This window comes from Chrysoperla carnea, chromosome 5, assembly GCF_905475395.1.
Source record: "Chrysoperla carnea chromosome 5, inChrCarn1.1, whole genome shotgun sequence".
Classification (NCBI taxonomy): domain Eukaryota; kingdom Metazoa; phylum Arthropoda; class Insecta; order Neuroptera; family Chrysopidae; genus Chrysoperla; species Chrysoperla carnea.
This window is the reverse complement of record NC_058341.1, coordinates 17,103,928-17,131,549: the sequence shown is the minus strand read 5'-3', so window position 1 is coordinate 17,131,549 and position 27,622 is coordinate 17,103,928. Positions and strand designations below refer to the sequence as shown.

Here is a 27,622-nt window from a genome sequence, read left to right as displayed (position 1 = left end):
GGTAGTTGTGTGTTTATATTTATTTTTTATAAATATTCATCTTAAAAAAATATTGTATTATAAGTCACTGTAAATGAAAACCGTTTTTATTTTTATTTTAGTTAAAGTTTGTGTATAAATAGATTCTGTTTTTAATAGTTTTATTTGGTAAAGATTTGTGTATATCTGTCAGTAAAATATATAACAGGAACTGTAAGATAACTGTAGTTAACTTAATTTTTACTCAAAATAAGTAAAAAACTAAATCAACAAAAATATGGTAAGTATAATATTTATTCATGTGTGAATTCATTTCACTGTAAATTAATAATTAGTCTGCCATTTAATATAAAAAAAAAATGTCTGAGTGAATGCACTTGAGAGAGGAGGTATTGATTGATTATTTGTAGTAAGTCTTTATATTATTTATTGTTTTAAAATTAATAAACCGTTATGTGATTGATTTTAAGAGGAGTTGACAGTGTGTGGAAACCATTCTTGTCATCATTTGCAACTTTCTTTTGTGTGTTTTGTTTTCTTCTAAGTGTCAATCACCTGTTTATTTGCTTTTATGTAGATGGCAAATAGATCGAAAATGTCACCAGAGATGATTTGTTTTTTAAAGTTGGAAATATGTAATAATTTTTTTCTTTCCCAAAACCAAGTTAAATATTCACAAACAAAGATGTCATTTCTAGCCGATAATATAATTATTATGGGAATAAATAGCTGATCTAGAATGAAAATTTTAAAATTTCTCCTATCACGATATTCGATAACTCATGTTTGAGTGCCTTTTGTTTAAGCCAGCGGGGCAGAACGATCAAGGTGTAGAAAGAGAACTTAATTTTCTTCGTGTCAAACCATCAAGTTAAACTGAACAAAATAAGGCCATTATAAATTATTATATGATGAAGCTTAAACTTTTTTCTTTCATGAAAAAACTATCTCCAGAAATGAAAATATTAAGTGGAGAGAGGAACGCATTTGTAGTACTGCAAGAAAAATATGATCACTATAGGACACTGGATGGAAGGCCAGTTGATTGAAGATCCGGCCTAAGAACGATCACTATTATGATAGAATTTGTCAATCGAAACGATGGCTCATATTCTCTGTCAATGCCGGGCTCTTAATATACAATGATTCATCACTTGAGTTAGAAATTTTACGAAAACTAAGATGAACACACCGTTAATTCCTCTTAAATTTCTCAAATAAAATAAAAAATGTATAAAAAAGAATTTGTTGATTTAGTTTTATTTTTATTCAGCAGTAGTAGTTTTTTTTTTAATGTATTTTGTTTAAATAACATTTAGTGGCATTTTTATAAAATTATTCGGACATTGGCAATATTTTTTAAATAGAATCAGTCTTATATGAGTAACGATATCCTATCTTCTTACTTCACCTTAATTAATTAATACTTAAAAAACGTAAAATAAAGGAAAAAATCAAAAACATTATTTTTAATAATAATTAATAAAAAACATAAATTAATAATTCTTCGTAATATTTATAAATATTCTTTGTTCAATATTTTTTTTTTAATTACGCATTTCATTTTTATCCATCCATTTACAAAATAAAAAACTATTCATTCAATTATTTAAGGAAGCACTGATAGATACGTAATTCATTAATAATAACTATCTTAAATACGTATTTTTTTTTTAATAAAACGACCCATGCTGGTCTTTATTCATTTGTATTTTTTACATAATAACATCTAAGCCAATTTTTTTTAAATTTAAATATAATTTTTTTTGGATAATATTCATCTTGGATGAAAGTATTATCCGTATTTAAGTTTCTAATATTGCCCCAAAAACGTATATCGATCGTCAAAACGTAAGAGACCATTTTGAGATCAGTTTTTTTTTTGTTAAATAATTTATTATCTAGGATTCCTAACTAAAAATTTTTAAACATTGCTTTATTCTTGTCCATTCTGTTGGAGTAATTCCCGGCGACAATCATCTCTCGAACTTAAGATGGGTGGTCGATAGATATCCGATTCTTCATCGGCGGACATCTCTTTGGAACGATCACTTTTCGCATCGTCCTCGAGTTGTATGTGATTAAATAATTCGGTTCGATTTTTATCCGCTTGTGGTAATAAATGTAGCATACTAACTGGTATAGGGAAACCAGAACCAAAATCGGGGTAAAAACTATGTGGGAAATGGTTGAATACAGGACTTGGCATCATTTCGGATTCGGAACTAGGTGGTCGTGGATGGTTATTGTTATTCGGATGATGTAAATCATTTAAATTTTGTAAATCCCGTTCGGAGCCTGGTTTGCCGGCGGGACTGTTATTGTTACTACCAAGACCTAAGAGTTCAAGTGGTCCTCCAGGACCCCCTGTGCAGTCTTTTCTTAATTGTTCCAATTTTAAACTCTTCCCGTATTTACCACGTACATACATTAGTAAGGAATTGTAAGGGATACCGAATATACGAGACGCTTGACTGGTTGTCATTTTTTTATTCCAGACGTGTTGCAATGCTTCAGTCAATTCAGCATTTGTCCATGATCGGGGTGGACCCCCTCGTGGTGCTGAATGTTGACCTTTTGGTCGACCCACTGTAAAAATAAAGTTTATCCTACAGTTTTTATCCTACGAGGCAAAATTTTCGTGTAAAATTAAAAAAATGGGAATTGAAAAGACTTACTTTTCTTTTTTGTGAATATTTGCGACTCAGGAGGTGCATTTCGATGGTCCGTTAAATCCAATAATGGATTTCTACATCCATCCAATCCCGGTGGAAATAATCCCAGTGGTGAATCCAGCCCAAAAACTGTGAGGTGAAAAAAATAAAGTAAATTTTTAGCTCAAAATTTTTGCCAACCGTTAACAATAGAACTTACATTTATTATGAGGTTGACTTATCGCCAACGCTGTAACTGCTGGCATAGGAGGGTATGGAATTGGTGAATGTGGTGCCGATGCTAACCCAATTCCTGGGGGGTGTGGTGGCATTGGAGGTGGTATCCCATGGAATTCTTTTACCAAATGCGGTGGAATGGGTGGCATATTATGAAAATCTTGCTTATTTGTCGTACTTAAATCTATTTGCTGTTCCGGACTTCGTGGCTCTGGTGACGTTTCTTGTTTCAATCTAGGATGATGATGATGTGTTGTCTGTTGCTGTGACGATTGTTGTTGATTTGTCGTTGAAGATGGCGGTCTTGGTGGTGGAGGATGTATTTGTTGATGATGATGCGCCTGAGGTGGAATTGCTTGGTTAACACCGGGAACAGCCGGTAATGATTGTACCACCGGGGGTATTTGTAACATCGAAGGATGTTGCTGTGGATTTGGGCCAGGTCCTGGTCCTGGAGGAGGTGAATGTGGTGGAGTTAACGACCGTTCTTTTTTCAAACACAAATCCTCTGCAGTATCATCATTGTCAATCGACCCAGACGATAATAACTGATGATGTACCGCCGCTAATGACTTATTACTTAAATCTTGAGGATGTGTTAATTCGCCTGATCTTCTGCGTGGTCGAGCTTGTTTTCGTCGTGGTAACGGTGATCCACACAGATCACCGCCATTCGACGATGACAGACTTTCAATAAAATTTAAATGTGACATATGTGGTAATTTTGCTACATTTCCTCCAGGACCCATATCTTCGTCCCCATCTTCATCATCTTCTCCGGCACTGTCATCGTGTGGAGTATCGATGATCGTTGATGTCGGCGTTGGAGGATGACTACTACTAACTTCTGGCGCATCCTGTGGTGCAAGACCACGTATTTGTAAACTATCTGCAGCTTTAATTAAGGCAGATAATTGTTCTTGATCGATGCTAATCTCTCCTTTATACATAAAATCTACTAATGCTTGGATCTCCCATTCTTCGTACTCGTGGAGGATAATAATTGGATGTTTACATGGATTTTCAGCGAAGATCTGTTGGAAGAATGGAGAGCATGCGCTGAGTACAACTTTATGTGCCCGAATAGTTTTCTTGGTACACATTAAGCTAACGTCAACAAGTGCCGATGCTTGTAGTAAAGCTTCGAATGCACCTAATATATGCGACTGATGATTGTTCCAACGTAATGAGTAATGTGGTTGTTGTTCAGACATTTTGTTTTAAATACATTTAATTATTAATTTTTTTGAGTTAATTTTGAATTTTTTGAATTTTCTGGTTGTTTATAAGTGGTTGATGTTTCCACAATCTGTAACAATAAAAAAAATAAAAAAATTTAAAATAATGTCATCGGATTTCTTCTTATAATTTTTATTTTATTGAGAAATTTTATTGATGTAGGGGCAAATTTTTGGAAATTTTTGAATAAAATTGTACAGCTGTTGTTATCACTTTATATTTGTACGACTTTTAGTTAAATGAATTATAAATTTCTTATCGTAAAAAGGAACAAAGTGCCCCTTGCAATGACTTAGATAAAACAGTTGTACAGAGAATAAAATTCGTGGAAATGTTCCTGTATTGCAGAAGTTTGAACATAAGTGTTCCTGTAAATATTAAATAAACAAAAAAATTTAAGAGATGTGAGATGAATTATAGTAAAATTTATTGTCTAAAACCTTGCTTATGATAACTACACTAATCCTTTTTGACAAAATTTTAACTTTACTATTTCTCAAAATTAAATGCTACGAAGGCTTCTCGCATTATTGGAACAACCAAAAGCATTCCAGTAGGGATTTTCCATTTAGAATTTTAGTCTGTATACACTTTTTTCTAAGGAAGTGCAAATCTTTGAAATTCGGTTTTACGTATAACTCGAAAATATTGTTATTTTGGATAATTTTTGATTTAGATTTTCAGGAGGCATACAATAACTTCCTGTTAGAAAGCTTAAAATAAATATTATTTTAAAAATACTTATAAGATTATCAATAACATAACAATTTATTTACATTTACACAAAGAAGAAAAAAGAAAAAAAGGAGAAAATTGCCCATACATAGAGTAAGCAATACCTACACAACAAAACAACATTTCCACCATGTAAAATTGTTACAAACTACACAACAACGAGACGAGAAAATTGTACCCGCCCCTTTTTTCTATCTATACATACAATAAAAGTTGTTATACCTACATAGAACCATGCGTTCAAATCGCTAGTCGTTATTACTACTATATTCTAGAACTCTTCTTCTTCGAGTAAGTGAAAAAATGTAAATAATATTATATACGATATGATTGTGCAAGAAACCGTTGAAAAAAATATCGTTTACAAGTCGGCTCGTATGGAATTTCGCAGTGCGGTACCCGTGTTTAAAAACACGCTAGAAGAATGATTAATAATTGATAATTTACTTTCTTTTTACTTATAGGCAATATAATTACAGATTTGATATACAAATTACATAATAAACACAATTAAATCTGAATATAATATTTTTAGCTTGTTTTTTCTTAACATTACTTAACGTACATTTTTAGACCGTGAGTCTATTTTTCATCATTAGCAAGCTCGGTAAGCTTTAAAAGGAGAAGCAAATAATGGAATTTGATAAAGGAATAAGAAAGACACGCATTTCCAGAAAAAAAGGCTAGACAAATAATGTATAAGATATTTTTGTTTCAAGCAGCGCTGAACATGACCTATAACTTTTGTCATCGGAACAGACGTCACCATTGAGACGCGCCGAAAACAATGAATTTTCCAATTTTATAAATATGTAGTCAGTTTTTGAATGTTTCATTCTGCAATTAAGGTTCCGAGGTGCTAATAAAGTATGTAACAAAATAGAACCATCGGATAAAGTTACGATTAAGTCGTTCTATACCACACCCCACTCATAAAACTTGCAGGAAGCTTTGATCGTATTCAAATCCGCTACAAAATATACAATCTTCGTAGTTTTTTTAAAAAAAGTTGGGAGCAAACAGTTCAATCTTGTACAAAATCGTAAAAAGTGGTGGGATAAACTGGCCACTTTCCAATCTAGCAACATAAATTTCCTTATATTGGGGTTGTTGCTCCTTGTAAATATCATTAAGAAAAATTCTAGCAAGCTAGATAAATCAAAACCAGCGTCTGCAGTTTAATATTAACAGAAGAATCCGATTTATGGGCTTAGAAAATTTTTTAGATTTACCTTTAACGGGAGATATCGCACATTGGACATTCAAAATAATTATATATGTATGTAAGTTTTAAAATAAATGTACACAAAACAATTAAAAATAAAAAGCATTATTATTTTTATTTAAATATATAAGTTAAATAAAAAAAAAAGAAATTTAGAAAAAAAAAGAAAAATTGTATACACTTAGAAAGATGTTGTACTATTTTATATGCTTTTCCGCCTTGTTTTCCTGATATTCTTACAATGGTTTATCACAGATGAGTGCGTTAAATTCAGATGCAAGAAAAATTCTTCCTGTTTAAGGATTTGAAAACTTGAAAACAATGTTTTTTGAATAAAATTGAGTTTTTTAGGTAAAGTATTTATTTACTTGTTTTATAAATGGAAAATCAATACAATTTTTACCATTCAACGTGTTATCAAGTGTAAAAAAGCGTCCTTAAAAATACAATAACAGTTTTAAAAAAAAATTCAACATTAAATGTATTTATGTAGGTATAATTCTTAAACAAATGGTGGAAGCGCATATTAATGCATATAACATAGTGATAGTTGATATCTTGCATAACTTAATTGCGTTTCCACCATAAAATTGTAACAACTATAAAGATATTTCATTAATATTTATTAATTCTTCGTAGACTTTGAAAATAATTTTAGAAAATAATCTGAGAGCAAATTCTTAAACTTTCTAGATAAAATTTTTTGATAGGAAAAATTCGGGAAAAAAAATTTTACTTTAAGTATTTGTCCAATGATAGTTTATTTTTATACCCTGTATATATGTAATATATATCATGATATACTTAGTTTAACCCCAAGTTTGTTACGCCTAGAAATATTGATCTGCGAACAAAATTTTGTGTTCATAAAATCACCTAATTAGTCCATTTCCGGTTGAACGATTCTCTGCCCGTCTGTGGACACGATAAATCACTAACGAAAAGATATATCAAGTTGAAAATTTTTTATAGCGTGCTCAGGACGTAAAAAGTGAAGCTAATTTCGTAAATGAGCAACATAGGTCAATTGGGTCTTGGGTCCGCAGGATCCATATTTTAAACCGTTTGAGATAGAACAAAAGTTTAAATGTAAAAAATGTTTCTTATAAAAAATAAACAAGTTATGTTTGAAACATTTTTTCGTAAACGTCACTGTTTATCCGTAAGGGCACAAATAAAGACAAAACTTTGGTGTCGATTTTCTCCAAAACGATAAAAGATAAAGAGTTGAAAATTCCGTCGACTAGTTTTTGGAGAAGTCTGTGTAAACATATCATCCACCAATGTTAAATATGCCTACTTTTGAAGTCATTTATTTATTTAAATAATCGTACAACCCCATCTTCCCTAAAATTTTCAGAATTGTTTAAGACTTAGTCCATCATCATATAAAAAAAAATCCAGCTTTTTATTTAAAATTGTCTTGGTGCTCGTACATCCTTAAACATGCATATATTTTATGTAACAAAACCAAAACTGACCGAATAATGTAATTAGATCGATTTCTTCAGTCATTGTAAGCAATCTATGTTTCGTAGCAAAAATCTATGTACTACGGATCCATATATAAACAGAGATAAATTATTATTATTTAGTATTTCTAGAATAATGTGTAGTACCTATATGTTATATGTTTGTATGTGCCTACGATTTTCCAACATCGAATATAGTTACAACTCTCCTCTACGAATACGATATACATATATATATATATTGTGTTTTTGTAGGAGGTGAGATTTAAAACCACGCCTAGACATGTGCTTTTTTGACAGTTGTTATCAGTTTCTTGTATATATATAGAAAGTCACATGTTTGTTTGGAAAAACAACAAATGTATATTATAGTGATACGAGACTGACAGATCATCGCGCGAACTATATATGTGTATGTAAGCGCATGATACATCGCGTTGTTTTTATCGTATGATGCGCGCAGCAGAGGCAAGCCTGGTGGAGTAATGCTTTTTTGTGGTCGAATATAATATGATGTTTATAGTATGAGCTATCCTTTAAATGTGGTTTGTGTCTATTTTGCCGTATATTATTATATATATGTATATCATATTTATTGTGTTAATGATTTTTTGTTTATGAATATAAATTTTTCTAGATATGAGACGCCTCAACAGAGGCGGATTAAGAAATTTTACGTACATAAACAGTTTTAAAAATTAGCGGCCCTCGTAATAAAAATCTTTCATTAAGGTAGTAGCGCCAAGGCAAGTAAAGAATTGTGGTTGAAATTATTTGTACCTTATTTTCAACTTAGATGATGTTATATAACTTCATGAATGTAAACGACAAATAATAATAAAAATTTTCAATAACTGCATTGGTTTTCGAAATATTGAAAGCTATATAACTAAACAAAATTTTCAATTTTCAATATTTTGAAAATTACTCTAGTTATCGAAAATTTTTATTCTTAGTTGTGGTCTAATATTGTGTAAGCTATAACGTAATTCACCATCAAAATAAAAATTATTATTTTTTTAAAATTTGAGTCCCCAGTACCGTATTCATACATCCTTAATTAGTCGTGCACAATGGTTTTTTTTCAATAATTTATTAAGGTTTTATCTTTAATTTAAATAGTTTTTTTCCACCGTCTAATGTGGAGAAATCTATGAAAATATATCATCATCTACCGTTTTACCATAAGAACAAAGTTAAATATGCCTACTCTTTAAATAATCTGGCCAGCAACGTATCACAAACGTTGATTTCAAGACGGCTGAATGTATATTTTTTTCATGTCAAATGTCTGCTACCTTTGCGTGGTTGCGTTTACTGGATTTACTAGTATCTTTTTTTCACACATTTCCGATAAAAGCAGCGAAAATTGCTAATTTTAAAATCATTTGAAGACAATTAAAACAAATATTATTCGTCATTTATTTATTTAAAAATAATCAGACTAGTATCTTTTTAGCAATATAAATTTTGACAGACAGTTTTGTAATATAATACAAAAAAGTTATAAAATCATTTTTATGTTACCATTTTAGGACCGAGTTTACTAAAATACGTAGAAAAGTTCGAAATGACGCATCAAAAATACAAGAAGCTGTGTAAAAACTGAAAAGTTTTCTGTCATACATTAATGGATTTTTTACGCAGACCTTTATAATGGGTCTCAGTTTGTCGAATTGTAGTTGTAATATTGTTAATCGTTAAAGAAGGTAGAAAAATTAGAATGACAAATATATTAATTAACATTAGACTTACAAAGAAATGACCGGGTGCATGGGGTAAAATTTATTTTCTACAATTATACTCATGATAAAAAGAGGAAATTGTCTTCTCTAAATTTTTTTACATTCAAATACTATAACGAAGAGTAAATTTCAATATTCTTAAGGATTATATGATGAGCATGGTAGTGGGGGCACAAATTTAAAAATAGATATTTTCAATTTTGATGATAAATTTATATTATTACTTGACGATATAAGACGAAAAGTAAGAATAAAATTTTTCGATATCTGGCTTAATTTTCAAAATATCGAAAATTGAAAATTTTGTTTAATTATTTAGCTTTCGATATTTCGAAAACCAAGACACATATCGAAAAATTTTATCATTATTTTTCGTCTACATTCATGAAGTTATAACAAAATTCATCATCAAAGTTGAAAATAAGATCCTTATATGGACGGTGACACTTAGTTTTTTTCTTTTCTAATTCATTGCTAATATGTTTACTTTCTATTAAAAAGTTTTTTTTAAATTTGTTTTCATTCATTCCAAATGAAAATTATCAAAAACTTCCAAAATATGTCGTTTTTTGAGATTCCTCCATAAGAGCCAATGTATTTTATATCGATTTTTAATGACTTATTTCTTAAAAATTTGCACGGATACCTAAGCTGAAATTTTAACTACATATTCTTTGAGTAAAAGACTACCTACAAACAAATTTTGAGCCTTTAAATCAAACAATGTTGTCATGCTCATACATCCTTAATTTTTCTTTTCAACCTTTCATTTACTAAAAGTTATTCCAAGTTAAAACTTATTCGATCTAATAAATTTAATCGTGCTAATGCCATAAAATAATTAAAACATGACATAACGTCTTAATTTCATCAATATTTTCATATTAAAGCAATTATACATAAATTATATGAAATGATTTAATTTCATAATTAATTAATGAGAGAAAAATCTCAAAAAATATAAATTCATTCAAAACTTTAAAAAAAATCACAAAAAAATTGAAATATCGTGCAATTTGTTCATAAAACATGAATTTTATTGGAGAAAAAAAATCGAAATATTTGAATGATAGATACTACATTGGCTATTTGAACCATGATGATATTATTAACGATATATTGCAAAATATATCGTTATTAACTAATCTTTTTAAAGTACAATATAAAAAGTTACTTATTTGTGGTAAGTAAATATGTGTGTGCATTAGGTACTTAAGTTTTAAGTAAGTATTTTTTAATACATAGACTCATGTACTTAACTACAGGATGTACAAAATTAATTTGGTTATGAAATAATATTTAATCATTTTTTAAATTACGTAAATATCAAGAAGAGTTTATTCACCGTAATTAAAAGATTTTGTTAAATCTTTAAAATTCTTCAATCCTTTGAATCGAAATAGATATGAATCTTTACTGCGCTACACTTCTTGCATTTGTAAATATCGATTAGGAAGCCGAATTATTTTTATTCTACATGAAGTAAAGAATCGAAGAGAATGATTTCGTGATGAACACTCTATCGATTCGATTTAAAAAGCTGGATTGTTTCAAGAATTCTTATGCGGTTTTAAAAGTTTTTAACATATTATTTTGATGCATGATGCCCAATAGATACCAGAGGTTGAAATCATAGAACAAAAACTATTATTAGCCAAAAAGTCGGTCGAAATTCGTATTGAATAAAATTATTTCTTTATCTTTTTTTTTCATGTGTCCAATTGTTCCATTCTTGAAATAATGGTACTTCTTAAATTAAAAAGAAAGTGTAATTCACAAAACCAACCTCTGTGATTTCTAATTTTGTCTACGAAAGAAATCAAAATGAAATTTTACTTGACGACGGAGCTTTATGAGAAATCCCATTAAACTAACACTCATTTTGGAAAGCAAAATACCACAGTGGAGTTTGGTAAGAGTAACAATCATAATAAACCCTTTTTTCTAGTCTAATAACTTTAAAATTTCTTGGTTATTATTAAGAAAATGGAAATATTTATCATGCGGTATTATAGGAAAAAATATACAGGAAAAATTTCTGTAATAGTGTTTCCATTTTTGAATGCAAGGCCGAAAAACTTCAGAACCCAACCAACTCCTCTATAGTCGACAAACTTAAACCAACCAACTCGTTATTACAACAATACTCCGGGACTATTAAATTTTCGGTCTAGTTTTTCCGAGTCATGGCAAAGCAGTAGGAATTTATCATTAGAGACCATAATTTTTCAAGTCTAATATTAATATGATTATAATGTTTCTAAAAATTTTTTGAGATTTAATTAACAAATCTCAACAGATATTTTCACAATACGTGTAGTTAGACCATGAGTTTGAACTAAGAATCTAAAACGAAGAAAAATATCCAAGCTAGGAAAATTGAGGTTTGATCCACGGCTTTGGTGTCGAATTTTTTAATTCAAATATTTTCACAATTTGGTTTGTTTGCCATATTTCAAACAATGTCTTTCACAAATATAATACATAAAAAACTATAAGGAAATCTGCAAATTTCGAAAGGATTCATTTCATGGGGTTAATTTGTATTGTAGCCTTCCTAGTGGTTTCAAGTGCCACTGTTTCGACGAAATTCCACGACGTTTAGTTTAATTGCGATATGAAATTCCTACGGCCTTTTTTCGGAGTTTCCGTAGAGTGTTGGTGGTATTTTCATGGAAAGAGAGTATAGCCAGTGATTTAATAGAGTATGAACAGAGTTTCTAACTATTCTCATTTCGGAAGATCACCAGCAATACTTCGTTGATTTTCCGTGAAAATATCGGGGCAATATCGCACGAAAATCCCAACAAAACGCCGTTTGCACTGCTGAAATCACGTATAAACTCCACCCATACTTTGTGAAAACTCTTCAAACAAGTATACTCCACAGAAACCTCCAGTTTCATCTGATTTTCGATCGGATTATCAAAATCAATTTCCATAAAAACCATGAGTAAAATTTTTTGATACATTGTGTACATTGGAATGTAATTTATTAGATATCTAACAAAATTCTCAATAATAAATAATTTTATTTATTAATAGTCGTCAAATTGGCTTATTGTTTTTATTTTATTAAAGTCGTGTAGTAACAACATAACCAACAACAACAATAAACATAAAATTATTATTTTTGAAAAGATAATTTGATATTTTATTAAAGGTTCTCATCAGTTTTTGTTTTAAATTATTTTTGCTTGTTGCTATTCAATGCAGTCAGTGAATTATGTATATGATGAATGTATATGGAATTCATGTGATGAGTATGGAAATTAAAAGTGTAATTACTTCTTTTTTAACAAATCATTTGAATATCTTAGAATTAAAAATTTAATTTAAAAAAAATAATATGGTCCTTAAAAAGAAAAAATATGGTTTTTTGATAAAGGTATTTCGATATCGTAAAAATGAAAATGATAACAAAAATTAAAATTTGTATTTATCAATGAATCACCCTTGTATAAGCCTTTTGTGTGTTTGTACATATTTAAATTCATATCGATACTAACAAATATCACACATTTCTCACAAACCGTACAGAGAATCGATATGAATATTTCACAAAAGAAAAGGATGGTAACCTTTTGGAAAAATTGGAAAAGAGGGACAAATTTTGTTCAATGTCATCCCCGACTATGAAACGGAGGATACGTCTTATCGAGCTTTAGACGAATGCACTTGCAATGCCAGAAGAAGATATCCATCCTTGAAACTTGAAGTGAGACAATTAAAGTGAAGGTGAAGCTCTGCATTGCAGAGATTGTTTTTTACCATTTGTACAAAAAGGCGTAATTTTTTCTGTTATATATCGAATCACGTTTGATTAGCTCATCAAAAAAGTCGAAATTTTGTCAGCAAAATAAAAAAAATGATAAGCTTTCATGGAGACTGTCGACAGAAGTGAAAACTTAAAACTTTGGTATAACTGTGTTTTTTTGAATTTTTTAATTAATTGTTGTATGGAATTAAGCACGCATTTCTATTAAAATTGAACTGCTCTTAAGGATGTACGAGCACCAAGGCAATTTTAAATATAAAGCTTGATTTTTTTTATATGAAGTTGGATTTAGTCTAAATCAATTCTGAAAATTTTAAAGAAGGGAGAGGTTTCCCGACTATTAAAATTAATAAATGACTTCCAAAGTAGGCAAGCCCAAACCCAAGAATAGCGAAAATCACATTCATGTGGACGTAAAGTACACGGATTTCAAGATATGTCAGCTTTAAATCTATAGATTTTCGATTTGAGACAGATGTAATGCAGATATCTCGAGAACAAAATCGCCGGATCGAAGGCTAGAAATTTTTATAAAATTTTTGTGAATTTGTGAAAAAGTGGGAACGAAAAAATTTTCTGCAATTTAGATTAATAACGTGCAAATAAATTTTTTTTTAAATTGCACGCTAGCGTATAAATAGATGCGATATAGTGTTCAGTGTGTAGATGATAATATTTTAAACTTTGAAATAAACAGGTATTGCGCTACAATGTTCATGAAAACTTGTTTTAAGACTAATTTTAGTTTAGCGGAAATGTTTAAATCCTTTCAGAATTGTATATTTAAGGGATATCTGCTTTTACCTGAGTTCAAATTAAAAATCGAATGATTTGATTTTGTAAGATGTTGAAATAAACTAACAATATGCTCAAATAAATCTGATTTTCTTAAATTTTGGGTTAAAAGTGACTATCAACGATAAAACAAAAGTTTGTTTTTGATTGTAATTATTTTTCCAAGGACATCGAATGTTTTTGTGTTGTGATGATTATATAGAATAGAAAGTAAATTTCAAAGAATTGTTTCTTAGTCATCAGTGATATTTTCTAGTCAGGTATCGGCATTTATTTATTTATTTGCAAAAATTTCACATACAAGACCTTTTTTTTTATAATCGCCTTAAAAATACATATAATAAAAAATATACATATACACATATTCATATGTTTATATATATATATATAAAAGGTAATAAAATAATAAAAATATTTTTGCAAATTTGTAAAAATAATAATTTGTATTTATAATTACTCTTTACTTACAACTTACACCAAAATTTAATACTACCGTTAAACAGTTTTGCACACATGTATATAAAATATGTTCAAAATAGTTGTAAAATAATTTAACAACTTTTTTTTAAAACTACGTTTACAGTAAAACTGCTCCAAATGTTTTGCCATTCTTCAAATTTGTTGAAATTTCTACAAAATATGTTCCGATGCCCGTCAGTTTATCATGTCATTGATAAAAGCGCCTAGAAATTTTCATAAAGCTTAATTATAAGTACAGTTACAAAATTGTCTCAATTTCTAGTACCATTTTTATGTATTAAATAAGTGGCAATTTCATCTAATGGCAATTTGTCTCCTGATTATATTCTTATGTTGTCTTCAGTCGCTAATTTGATGACACTTTTTTTTAATGAAAGTTGACACTTTTTATACTTTGATATAAAAGGGTATCTTTAAAGATATTTCTCTGTAATAAACTTCTAGTATGGTACGCAAGTAATATGTGGGAAAATTTTTTGCAAACGAATTATCATGACTTTACTTCTCTAAATAACTCAAAAATTGAAATATGGCATTGAACAGCATAATTAAATTTCCTAAATTTTTAAAATATCTTCGTAATTATAAGAAACCCCACCAAACATGTAGAAACGACTATTTAAATTTTTTTGAGAACTGAATACAGCCGAATGTATTGCTCGGAATTGGGTAAAGTTAAGTTTAATTATGGTCTTTTTAAATCACATACTCATTTTGTTAAATCGGAATTTTTTAAATATTTTTATCCGAAATATTCGTCTGACGAGTACATGAAGACAGTTAATCAAATTTCTAAGACGTCTCTGACGAGAAGTCACACATAGACAACCCTGGATTAACTAAATGAATCATTTAATGAATTCATTAAAATGAATCATTATTGCGAACGAAGCTGCGTGCATAAGCTAGTAATTCTATTATCTCAAACCTTGTAAATACATGTAAAATACACATTTTCCTGTAGGAACAACGTTAGAATATCTCATACCATGATGGATGGATGATGAACAGGTACATAGTTTTAACACCCCATCAACTCAATAAACTTTTTACATTTTTTATTTTTTATAGGAATTTTTATTTTGTTAGAATTCCGTAACGAAAATTAGGCATGTTGATATTTAAAAACAAAACTTTTTCTTTTTGGGGGCACTGTTTCTTTCATGAGCAGTTTTTTAGTTGATAAAAAAATACCTTTCTTATATCCTTCGTATGCGATTTTAGTTGATATCTCATAAGTAATAATATCCAATCGCAAATTGGACCCGATTTTTATATTTTTAGGTTCCAAATTACTCTAGATAAAGATTAAAAATTTTTTTTATTTAATTTTCTTAAGGCAGGTCTTTGAAAAAATCGAGAAAAACGCTAAAAAAAATTTTGCTTTGGAATTTCATAAAACTTGATTCATAAGGTCATTTTGACCTAAAAAATAAAAAAATCGGGTATATTTCACGATGGGATGAGTAGTTTTTTAAATATCGCCTAAAATCCTTTTTGAAAAGCTTTTATTTCTGGGCGATTTTGGATATGATCTAATTGCCAAATAGACTGTTTTTTGGGTGCTCATTATCGTAAATGTTCTAGAAGAACGAAAATCTGGTTTATTTTGCGATTGAAAGGTAAATTTGAAGATACCGATTGAGGAAATGACTTCAGAAGATAGCTCGTCGTATACGATTTTAGTAGATAACTTAGAAAATACTCGTTTAATCGTCAAAAGAAACCGATTCTTATATTTTTCGGGTAAAAATTACTCTAGAAAATGGATTTTATCCTAATTGGAGGCAAAAAAAATTTCCTGATTTTTACAAATTTCTTTTGAGGGAACCTTTTTTGAAAAATTTGAAAATTTTTTTGAAATATCGTAAAACTTATTTTGCCAAGGAATACAAAAATCTGATTCATTTCACGTTAAGATGAGTAGTGTTTGAAATATCGACTAAAATCCGATACAAAAAGCTTTTATTTCGAAACGCTTCTTGACAAATCACGAAAAAATTCAGCTAATTGTCAAATAAGCTGCATTGGTTTTACTTATAAATCCCAATTACCCTCAACAAGCTTTGGCACGAAAATATGGTTAGTTTTGCGTTTTAGTTATAATTTTTTAGATATCAACTGATGAAATTGCTTCAGTGATAATCCTGATACTTTGAAATACTGATTATTTGAAATGATTTTTAAAATTTGGAAGTAACCTTTTTTAAATTGACAGTAAGGTATTAGAAATAAAAAAAAAAACACTAAAGCGAGAATCGTCTATATTGAAAAGGAAATGAGAAAACACGCGACAACATATTCTAACCCTAAACATAAACATAAAAATATATGATTCACAAAATATAAGATAACTATGAATGTAAAAACGTTTAAAACAGAAAGAATCTTTTTTTTTAAGTCCCGACATAATATATCTTCACACAAATAAGAAAGTTAAACTTATATAAAAACTTGATCGAATTTATTTTTATTTTTTTAAAAATAAAACGGATATTACTAGGTAACAGTTTTTTTTCTTCTTATTTTTATTTTCAATTTTATTATATTTATTTTTATAAATTTTATTTAATATGTGAAATATTTATATATTTATTTATTTCTGAATCGCATACGTTTATAAGAATATTAAATATGTAAGTTTTTTCATACATTTTTTGTATATACAATTTTCTAAATTTAATAAATAGTACCTATAACTCTGAAATATGTTTTATTATTGACAAATTGAATCGGTTATGTGAATTTAATAAATAAAATTTAAGATAAATATGTTGAAAAATGGTTAGTGAACATTCTACATATATTTAAAAAGTTATTTACGATACAAGTGGCATAAGAGAATTATTAACGTACCCATGCGAAGAAACAGAAGTACGTTCAAATGAAACAGAAATACGTCATAACATGTATGCCGTACAAAACTTTATCTACGCCTCTAAAATGAGAAAATAAACGGTTAATATCATTTGTCATGAGTTATTGACAATACTATAACATTACTGGGCCGGGCCGATTTTGATGAATTAGGTGTCGTTGAATTCGCCTTAGTGTTGGAAGTAGTGTAGAATTAAAGATCATCGAGTGTCCAGTCCGATTAATAAGAGTGATTTGTATAGGGATATAATAAAAGTCTATTAAATTCGTCCGATTTCAAAATTATAATTAGAATTATCTCTATCTCTATATATTATAAATGCGAAAGTAAGGATGTTTGTTTGTTTGTTTGTTACGGCCATTTTTTCTGATATACTCAATGAATAATTACGACTATTATACATTTAAAAAAAATAGAAAACCATACAGATGTGTTATAGAGAAAGGGGATAAACGAGAGCAATCTTTATCAATCTTTACATTAGAACTCAGCGAAGCGGGTGGGTATCACTCTAGGTATATAATATTTTAGGGTTCCAAATGTTTAAAAACAAAAATTTATTCCAAAATTGTATAAATCCTGTTTCCGTGATTTTAAAAAGTAAAACTGGTATATAAATATAAATTTTTACTTTCTTTCAAAACAAAAATAAAACAGTGAATTGTTACTCACTATTTTTATATGTTTTACAAAACTTTTTAGTATGTACTTCTCTTTTTTCTTACTATTTTATTTCTTACAAACATTGTGGGGTGTTTACTGTCACGTTTTAAGTAATGTTTTTCTATATTTTTTTTATAAAAACATTACGAATTACCTCTATATATACTAAAGTTAACTTATACACGTACGATATTTAAGTTAAACATATGGTACATATTATTTATAAAAATTAGAACCTGTGGTGGATGTGATCTGTGGACACCAGACCAAAAGCATTAGCATAAAATAAATCATAGATAAATAAAAAAGATTAAATTATAGTTAAAAAAAAACACGCTTTATTACACTAAAAAGTGGATAATAATTTTAATTGTAAAGAAAAGATATTGAGCACCCCACGCTTTGAATTTCACATTACAATTAAAATTACTATCCACTTTTTAGTGCAATAAATTTATTTTTTAAATTTTTTTTATGCTATTTGCTTATTTTTAAGTTTTGCTAAGTTAAAAATTTGGTACTCTTTGGATAACAAAGTAGTCTAAAAACAACCTAGTCACTGGGATGGGTTTCGATCTCACGACCTCATACATGGAGAGCAGGAGGCACTATTGTCCCTGCACCAACTGACCGTTGAGAAAACTTTTTTATTTTCTTTGGATTTTCTTTGGATATCACCCATTTTTTGCTTAAGCTATTTCGAAACCAAAACAAATGAAAATTATTCAAATTTAAAATCATTATTTACCTATAATTAATCACCCTTTTATACGTCTTTTGTGAAAAATTCATATCGATTCTCTGTACGGTTTAGGAAAAATTAACGATCAAAGTCAGTGTTTTTACCAAAAAAATGTTTTACATTTTTATGCACAGTTCTTAATTTTGGTATGATTTTAAAGCTTAAAACTTCAGAAATATTAATAAAGGTTTTTTATGTGAATGGTAAAACATTCTTAAAAGCACTTTTTGACTAAAAAACCAACATTTACTACGACTTCTTCATATACAATCATGTAAAAAGGGCTGTTTTTAATCATTAATTTATTGTAAACCATTCAGAGAATCGACTTAAAATTTATATGAGTTTTTTGGAAACACTTTCCTTTTGTTATCGAAACACCTTTAGAAAGAAGAAAAAAAAATTTGATGAACACTTTTCACTTCTCAACATATAAAGATGTTATAAAAATTCTGATTTCAATTTTGGAGATAAAAATAAAAATCTTTCTATCAGACTTTGAATAAAGTAAATATTGTTTACCTATAACAATATTTTATTGATCATTAAATTATATAGATCCTTTTTTAATACATATCTGTAGTAATAGGTACTTCTATAATATCTATACCAGATTAAGTTAGGTCAGTTATAGGTCTATATCTTATAAATATAAACTACTCATGCAGGTATTTATTTTATTACCAATTATAATATTTATGTTGGCATATATGTATGCACTTTCAACCTTTAGTTCATTTTTATTAACTTTAGTCGTAGGTATATTGATTGATTGATTGATTTGGTTGCGATAATGATACATTTCTCCATTTTTACATTAATTTGAAGTATATAGTTTAAAAAAGGTCTTCTTTAGATCATACGAAAAAATTGCCTCGAAATATTGCTTTTTTTTCTTGATTTATAGATTTTCTATAGTAACTAGAACTCAAAAGTCACGAAAATCTAATTTTTCTGTATCTATTAGACAGATATTTTCTAAGAAATTCATGAAATCAATTCTCGAAACAGCCCATTATGGTATGGTATTTTGGTTACTTGCAAGCATTATAGATCATCAAATTAATCCGATTATTGTACTTTTTAGGATAAAATTATTTTATACACTGGCTTTTATCGAAATTGGAGACAATAAATTTTTCTTAATATTTTTAAACCTTTTTGAAAAGATCATTAACAATTTTTTGTTTCAAAATCTGATAAAAATTGGAGATATAGAAAAATTTAGCCCCCCCCCCCCCAAATTGGATTCGTTTAAAGCTTGGTCGAGTTTTTTCTATGATTGCGCCCAAAAATTAAACAAGAACTTAGCGGTTAGTCGAGAAATAAATACTCAGCTAGTCGTCAAAAAAACGAAAATTTTATGCCTTTTCTTATCATTACCATCCAAAATATTTGTTTGATATTCGAAAAAATAGTAGCCCGTTTTTCTTCATCCAGAAAATTAGCCTTTTTTATGATATCGTACCACAGACAGACCGTTTTGTTGAATACTTCATAAAAGGTTTTTGAATTTATTATTCTATTATCGTCAATTTAAACCTCGTGGTTCAGTTATAAATTTTCTAAACCAAGCTTACTGAATACTAAGGTTATTTACTGAAGTTAATATACCTCAGAGCAGCGATGCTTAAAAAATTTTTCTCTTCCTTTAAATAATTCTTTAAAAAATATACCCTAACTTCACGTAATTCAACGAATAAAAAAGACGATATACTTTTAACATAGAGAATAATAAAAATAATTCACTTTTCACGGTTTAAAACCTTTCTAAACTTTGTTACGTTAAAAAAACCACGTGATTTATACATAAAATACATAAATATATAAATTTTATACATAAAATTATTTAAAAACTACCATATATTTTCAATTTTGAAGTAGAGATATCAACGTTACATTATGTAACAAACCCACATCTGTATATGATGGGATATATATATGTGTGTATAAATATGTGAAATGTGAAGATGATATTATTTTGTAGTCTATAACAATAGCGAATCACGTGTAGGATACATACGTACATACATACATACATACATATATAATATACTCATCATATATAATGTATAAAGTATATATTATATATGGTATATAACATGTTAAGTATATAATATAATATATTTATATTATGTATGTTATATCTCTATATTATTAACATATGTACTCTGATGTATGTTTTGCTAAATATTTCGTATAGATATATTTTATACCCATTGTAAATAAAATCTTTTGGTGTAAAAGCATGTGTTTATCATAGATGAATAAAATAGTGACAGGTTGGATGGAAAAAAATAGGGTTTATACATAAAAAATAGAAAATAGTAGATGATGACAAATTGATTGCGTAAATAAATTATTATTTCGCGTATATAGGTGGCAGTGTAACTAATTATTCGTGAATAGAGAAAAGTTTATGAGAAAAACTTTTTTTAGAGGTTCACAAGTTTAAATTAAAATAAAATAAAGAAAAATATTTTTAATATCAATGAAACTGGCTTTTTATACCATGTATATATGAAATATACATAGTATATTAAGTTTAGTCCCAAGTTTGAAACGCTTAAAAATAATGATGCTAGGAAAAAAATTTTGTCATAGGTGTTCATAAAATCACCTAATTAGTCCAATTCCGGTTGTCCGTCCGTCCGTCCGTCTGTGGACACGATAACTCAAAAACGAAAAAAGATATCGAGCTGAAATTTTTACAGCGTACTCAGGACGTAAAAAGTGAGGTCAAGTTCGTAAATGAGCATCATAGGTCAAACGGGTCTTGGGTCCGTAGGACCCATCTTGTAAACCGTTAGAGATAGAACAAAAGTTTAAATGTAAAAAATATTCCTTATCAAAAATTGAAACATTTTTTCGTAAACATCACTGTTTACCCGTGAGGGCGCCAATTAGGCGGAAATTTTATAATATGTACTATACTTGATTATCAGTTATGTATGTGTCACATGTTTGTATGTGTAATGTGATAAAGAAATCAACACTGACTATGCATGGTATTTCAACAATTAACTCAGTCAATTGTTTGTTTTCACTTGTTGGAAAGACAATTTTATGTCCTAATGTTTGAACATGATTTCGATGGTGCAATCTGCCAAGTCAAAACTTCACAAATTTTCGCATCAAATGCGGTCTTATTTTGCCAATAACTCAAGTCTCTGGTTTATCGGCGTCGACAAGTAAATTTATATAACTCCCCCCTAATGGATCAGATCGCACAATCTTGGAGGGCAATTAATAGCTGCTCTGGCGTGAATCTATTCGTTACGAAATGTTAAACCGAACTAAGCACAAAGCAACTGTCTGCTATCAAATTGGTTATCAAACAAAAGGGTGACTACTTAAGGACGTTCACGCGTGTACCTGTTTTGCTATGTGCGTTCATAGGGAAACAGTATGTAAATTTTAAAGAATTTTAAATTAGTAGAAAATAGAAATTTTTTTTGAAATTCTATTAAAAGTTTAAATAATAGTTAACTGGTAAAAGTTTCAAGTATGGTTATCGATATAATTTTTGAAAAATATCGATTTATATTTTCCATTTAGTCTCATGTTAAACCTTACTTTTAGTCACTTTTTAAACTTAAAATTTAATGAAATTAATTCGATAACAGGATATTTTTCCTGTTTTAAATCATAGAAAATCATTTAAACTATCGCTTTATCTTTTTTTTATATATTTTTTTATATTATATTGTTTTTAATTTCTCTACTAATATCGTTGACGCATGAACGTCCTTAAAGATGTGAATCTATAAAAAAACATCCTTTGTATATTAAACAGTTTCAAATACAATCTATATATTATTTATTATATACGAAATAAATGAAAATATATCTAAATTTTCGTAAAAAAATGTATATATTCAAACGTGGATAAGCAAGAAAACTCTACAAGTGGGAGAAATTTTTAGGTTTTGTCATTTTAACCTTCTAAATAAGAGGTAATCGAGCGTATTGAACTATTTATGATTCATTTCTCAGTTTTGGCGTGGAATCAACTAACATTATTTTTGACTAAAACCCACTTTAAGTGAGAAAAATCATTTCTGTACTTGTATAAAGAGAAACTATTTTAGTGAAAATTCTCTATACAAGGAAAAGAGATTACGGACCCTTAAACTTTCGTTTATGTTCAGATTTGACTGTATATAACAAGCTTACAAATTCGATACAGACATTATATTGAATATAAGTTTTCCAAAAATTGAATTTATAAAAATAATACGAGTTTTACCGTAATTTTTATGACTTACATTATTTTTTTATACTATGTTTATTTTTACAATGTATTTCCTAGCAAATGTGAGTGAACAAAAAGGCTGAAAATGGGAGGTATATCGACATGATCTTGATCGGAAAATCATTGAAAGCCCCCATGAGCAAGGTAAACTTCTTCTTTCCTATCCATTATAACGATAGATTATCAATCGGTTAACGGTCTCATTATTCGATTAGTTTTACTAGAATTGGAGCTTAAAATCTTTCATTTCCAAACATGACACGGTCATACAAGTAAACGAGGCAGACTCAGACCCATGCAAAAGTTTTTATACGTCATTTTTTTAGGTAAAAAATAATTTTATTATGATAAAAAATTTATTTATCACCGTCGGAATTAATTGTTACGGTAATTTTATAAACCAAGAGATAGTAATACAGCCAAAAGACCCCCTTCCCCAATTTAAGCCCAATTTCCTGTAACTCGGGCATATAATCACAAATGAATGAATTTAAAATTTTTTAGTATTATAAAATATTCTAATTATAAATAAGGAACTATGAAATGTATTTTCTGATTTGATACTACAAGTAAAAGTTGATAATGACATATTTAATACAAGAATAAGAATAGTAATCAAAACTATATTCATATGATTTTGAATGGATAGAAACCCTTGTGAAACCTATATTATACATGTTAACATATAACATATATGTTATACAATATCTAAGTATGATATATTCAAAGTTATGTGTTGTATATACCTTCGAAAATTTAAATGTATACAAAACAAAAGTTTATGAATATCATCTAGGATCCAGTAAAAACTAGCATTTAAGGACGTAAATTCATGAGATTTGTCAATAGACAAATAAAAAAAATTATGAAAATATAAAAGTTTAAATGATTTTGAATGTTAAGAAAAAAAAATACTGTTATCGAATTAATTTCAATTTTAAAAAGTGACAAAAAGCAAGAATTAACAATTAATTAGCAATTAAGAATCAGTATTTATCACTAATGAAATTTTCTACATTGAGCAAAATTGTGGACAATTTTATAGAGTCTTGTTTTGATTTTTGAAAATTTTCAAAAGTATTATGAAGAATTTTTTTTTGTTTTTCAGGAATTTTCCACAAAACCACTAGTTTGAGCTACCTACAAATTTTTAACAGCCTATCTTCTGTGGTTTAGGAGAAAATGTACATCAAAGTTTTGTCCAAATTTACGATCTAACGGGTAAACAGTAATATTTACATAAAAATATTTCAAACAAAAGTTGTTTACTTTCTTATAGAGCACATTTTCTCATTTAAAATTTTGTTCCATTTCTAACGCTAGATGAGTTTTACGGACCGAATACCTTGACCTACGTCTCTACGACTCAACGTTCTGAGCATGCTATAAAAATTTCAGCTTGATATATATATATATATATATATATATATATATATATATATATTATATATATATATATTTTTTTTGAGTTATTATGTCCACGAACGGGTGGACAGACAACCGAAAAAAGACTAATTAGGTCATTTTATGAACACTTGTACCAAAATTTTGTTCTTGGCATCAATATTTTTAAGCGTTACAAACTTTGGACTAAACTTAGTATACTATGATTTATATTTCAAATATACAGGGTATATAATAAACATAAGTTTATCCAAACAGATAACCTGACTATTTTTGCATCAATCTTATTCAACACATTAAAAAACGCATCAAAACAATATAAAATTTATTTATTATATATTTCAATATGATTCAAGAATTTACAAGTTGGAAAAATTCAACCTAACTTATTTATATTTACGTCTCCAATTAATAAAAATATAAAATAATTTTTCATTGAACTAACCTTAGTTTCAAAAAAAAAAACAAAATATCCAAAAATTTTCCATGGAAAACTTCACTAAAAAGTATAATATCTCTTATATAATATATATTCTAAAAATATATATTTTATACACGTTGCTCTCAGTAGTTTATTTGACAACATACAAACACACAAAAACCACGTGTATGAATTCTAAGAAACACGCGTTCCCTGTCATTTTTGTTCAATTCACAACACTATAAATAAATATATATTTTCTTATAATAATAATATATAAATCTATCCAAACGAATATATATATATGGTTATATAAATCTACACGATAAATATATAATATTATCCTTTTATACACAGTTTAAGTCTCATTCTAAAGTCTTTAATACGAACAATCATATAAAGAATTTATACGAACAAAAACATGTTTATTATTGATATATTAAAAAAAAATAGTTATATAATCGTTTTGAAGAATATATTATTATTTAAAAAGAATGAAGATATGTTTTGTTTACTTCAAATAAGTATAAGAAATATTGTTTTTATTTTTTCGCAAAAATAATATTTTAGTTAAGGGAGAACGATCACGGTACTAATGTTTTATATATATTCGATCAAATGCAATTTTGAATTCGGAAATGGGATGATGAATACATTTTTCTTAATCACTTCAGGTGGAGAATTCTCACTGCACGGGCAAAAAAGTGAAGTTGGTTCTTTAAAATCTTTTGATGAAATATTAAAAGTGACGTCATTGATGAGTATCACCATAGAGATTACATATAAAACTCTGTTTTGCAAGAAATAGATGGACAGAAATCTTTGAATTAACTTTCAAATTTTGTTACCGTATCAAGTCTACTTTTACATTTTTATGGGTAATGTAGCAAATTCGATATCCGCACATCTATTAAATTCTAGATTGATATTCAATCCAAATAATAGGTCGAGAATCTGATCTCTGGTTTGAACGCATCTCGCATGAATTGTTAAAATTTAGAACACATTTGTTTCGATAAACATTTATGGCATACACTGATCAACATTTATAGTCAAACCCAATAATTTTCAACCTCGATTATTTCGAAAAAAAAAAAAAAAAAACGTTTTAACGATTGTTTTTTTTTTCTATATACATATCGGATTTTGACATGTTTTAGACCGAGACATTGTCCCACTTTCAGATTTGTATTGGCAGAAATGAAAATGGTCAGTGTAGGTACACTAGAAATGTGTTTTGGAAGGATCAGAGAGGGTGTTCCGATCAGTATCCTAACACAATTTTCGGTCTAGTTCCTGCTTTATTAGAACTAAAATAAAAAATAAAAATAGGAAAAGAAAAAAAATTGCCTTGGTGGATAATTTTTTCAATTTTAATTTAACTACAGCCGACACTTTCCAAAAAATTCATAAAATTGGTATTTTAAAGCATTAAAATCGTAAACATTTATCTAAGTTTTAATCTTATAGAGAAAATTCTTAGAAGATTTTCATAGAAAATTCAATGAAAACACAAATTTCATTCGCAAAATTGTGATCACCGAACAATTTTATATACTTATTAATAAGCACCAATTTTGTATTAAAACGTAACGTGATCGTATCACCTTAAAAAATTTATATGTATAAAAACATTTTTTGGTTAAGAAAATAATAATAATATATTTTAATAACAGGAGCATACATGGCCACGTGCAATACATATATAGGATATTCAAAAAGAATTGAAGGATAAAACTTCTAAACTAGATAAAGTTTAAACTTTTTTTGAGAAATTTCGTGGAAATTTTATGTTTATACTCAAAATTTTAAAAATTATTTAAAAATACGACAAAAAATAAATTCAAATAATTTTTGACACTAATATTTATAGTCAAGTATGCGAAAAAAATGGGTCATGGGTTCAGTAACTATTCAAATACGATACAAAATACAAAAACAATTATTAAAAAAAAAAAGAAAAAATTATTAAAAATTACCAAATAAATAAAAACATTTAGGTCTAGTGTGAGTGATATCAATGAATTGAGCATTTTATTACGTAGCGAAAAGTAAAGAACAATTTAAATAATTTGCCGAAAAACTCAATAAACATCTAAAAAAATTGCATTCAACTAAAACAATAGGTGTCATATATCAAATCGAACTAGTTAATTTATGGGGAAAATAACACGAAATATTTCTAATCTTGTAAGGAATGTCAGGAAAAAAATATATCTGAGAGCTTTTTAAAATTAATTTCCATAAAAAATTTCTAATTGTTCCATTTTATGGTTTTTCGAAACTCTTGTAATGAATAAATTAAAAAATCTAATAAATTTTAAGAAAGTAAAATTTGCAAGGCAATATATAATGCAAAAAAAATTCGAAAAAAATGCAACTAAACCATTAACAACCATTAACTCACGAAACGGAATCCTAAGGAAGAAAAAACATACGAACGTATTATTATTTGTGATAAACCACAAACATACACAATAAACAACGTATTCGAGCGCACAGTCAGTCGATGCGAATGCATTTCCACCGTTACCAGACGGACAATAACACTAAATATAATAGATATAACATATATAACACACATATATAAAACGAAGGGGTTTCTTTATTTTTTTAATTTATTATAAAAATATTTTACTCACTTTTAATAATTCTGATGAAATTTTATATTTATATTCCAAAAAATTAAAAAAAAATGTTCCAAAACAATAACCCCAAAAAAATATAAATAAAATCACAATAAATTTTCAAAAATCACAATTTTTTTACACTTTTCGAATGACTACGCTTAGTACTAACAAAAACAATTAAACGCTGTCGCATCAAAACACGTGACAATGATGAAAAACACAAACGTTTTAACATGTTTTTTTTTTGTCAAAAATAAAAAAAAATTTCACCCAAAAAAACCATAGTATAT

The 27,622-nt window shown here is 28.0% G+C and overlaps 1 protein-coding gene across 1 annotated transcript; it reads right to left on the bottom strand.

The window, feature by feature from the left end:
- Positions 1-1,805: 1,805 nt before the first annotated feature.
- On the bottom strand, positions 1,806-27,409 carry LOC123299966 (protein jim lovell). Its single transcript, XM_044882401.1, has 4 exons — positions 27,345-27,409; positions 2,854-4,179; positions 2,658-2,783; positions 1,806-2,568 (listed from the first exon to the last, which is right to left on the bottom strand). The coding sequence occupies exons 2-4, from the start codon at positions 4,082-4,084 to the stop codon at positions 1,916-1,918; spliced, it is 2,010 nt and encodes a 669-aa protein (XP_044738336.1). The 5' UTR covers positions 4,085-4,179; positions 27,345-27,409; the 3' UTR covers positions 1,806-1,915.
- Between the last annotated feature and the right edge of the window lie 213 nt (positions 27,410-27,622).

Coding starts and splice junctions, on each gene's coding strand:
- LOC123299966 (XM_044882401.1), bottom strand. CDS start 4,084: ATGTCTGAACAACAACCACATTACTCATTACGTTGGAACAATCATCAG. Junction 2,784..2,853: donor AAGTCAACCTCATAATAAAT/GTAAGTTCTATT, acceptor TTCACCTCACAG/TTTTTGGGCTGGATTCACCA. Junction 2,569..2,657: donor AATATTCACAAAAAAGAAAA/GTAAGTCTTTTC, acceptor TTATTTTTACAG/TGGGTCGACCAAAAGGTCAA.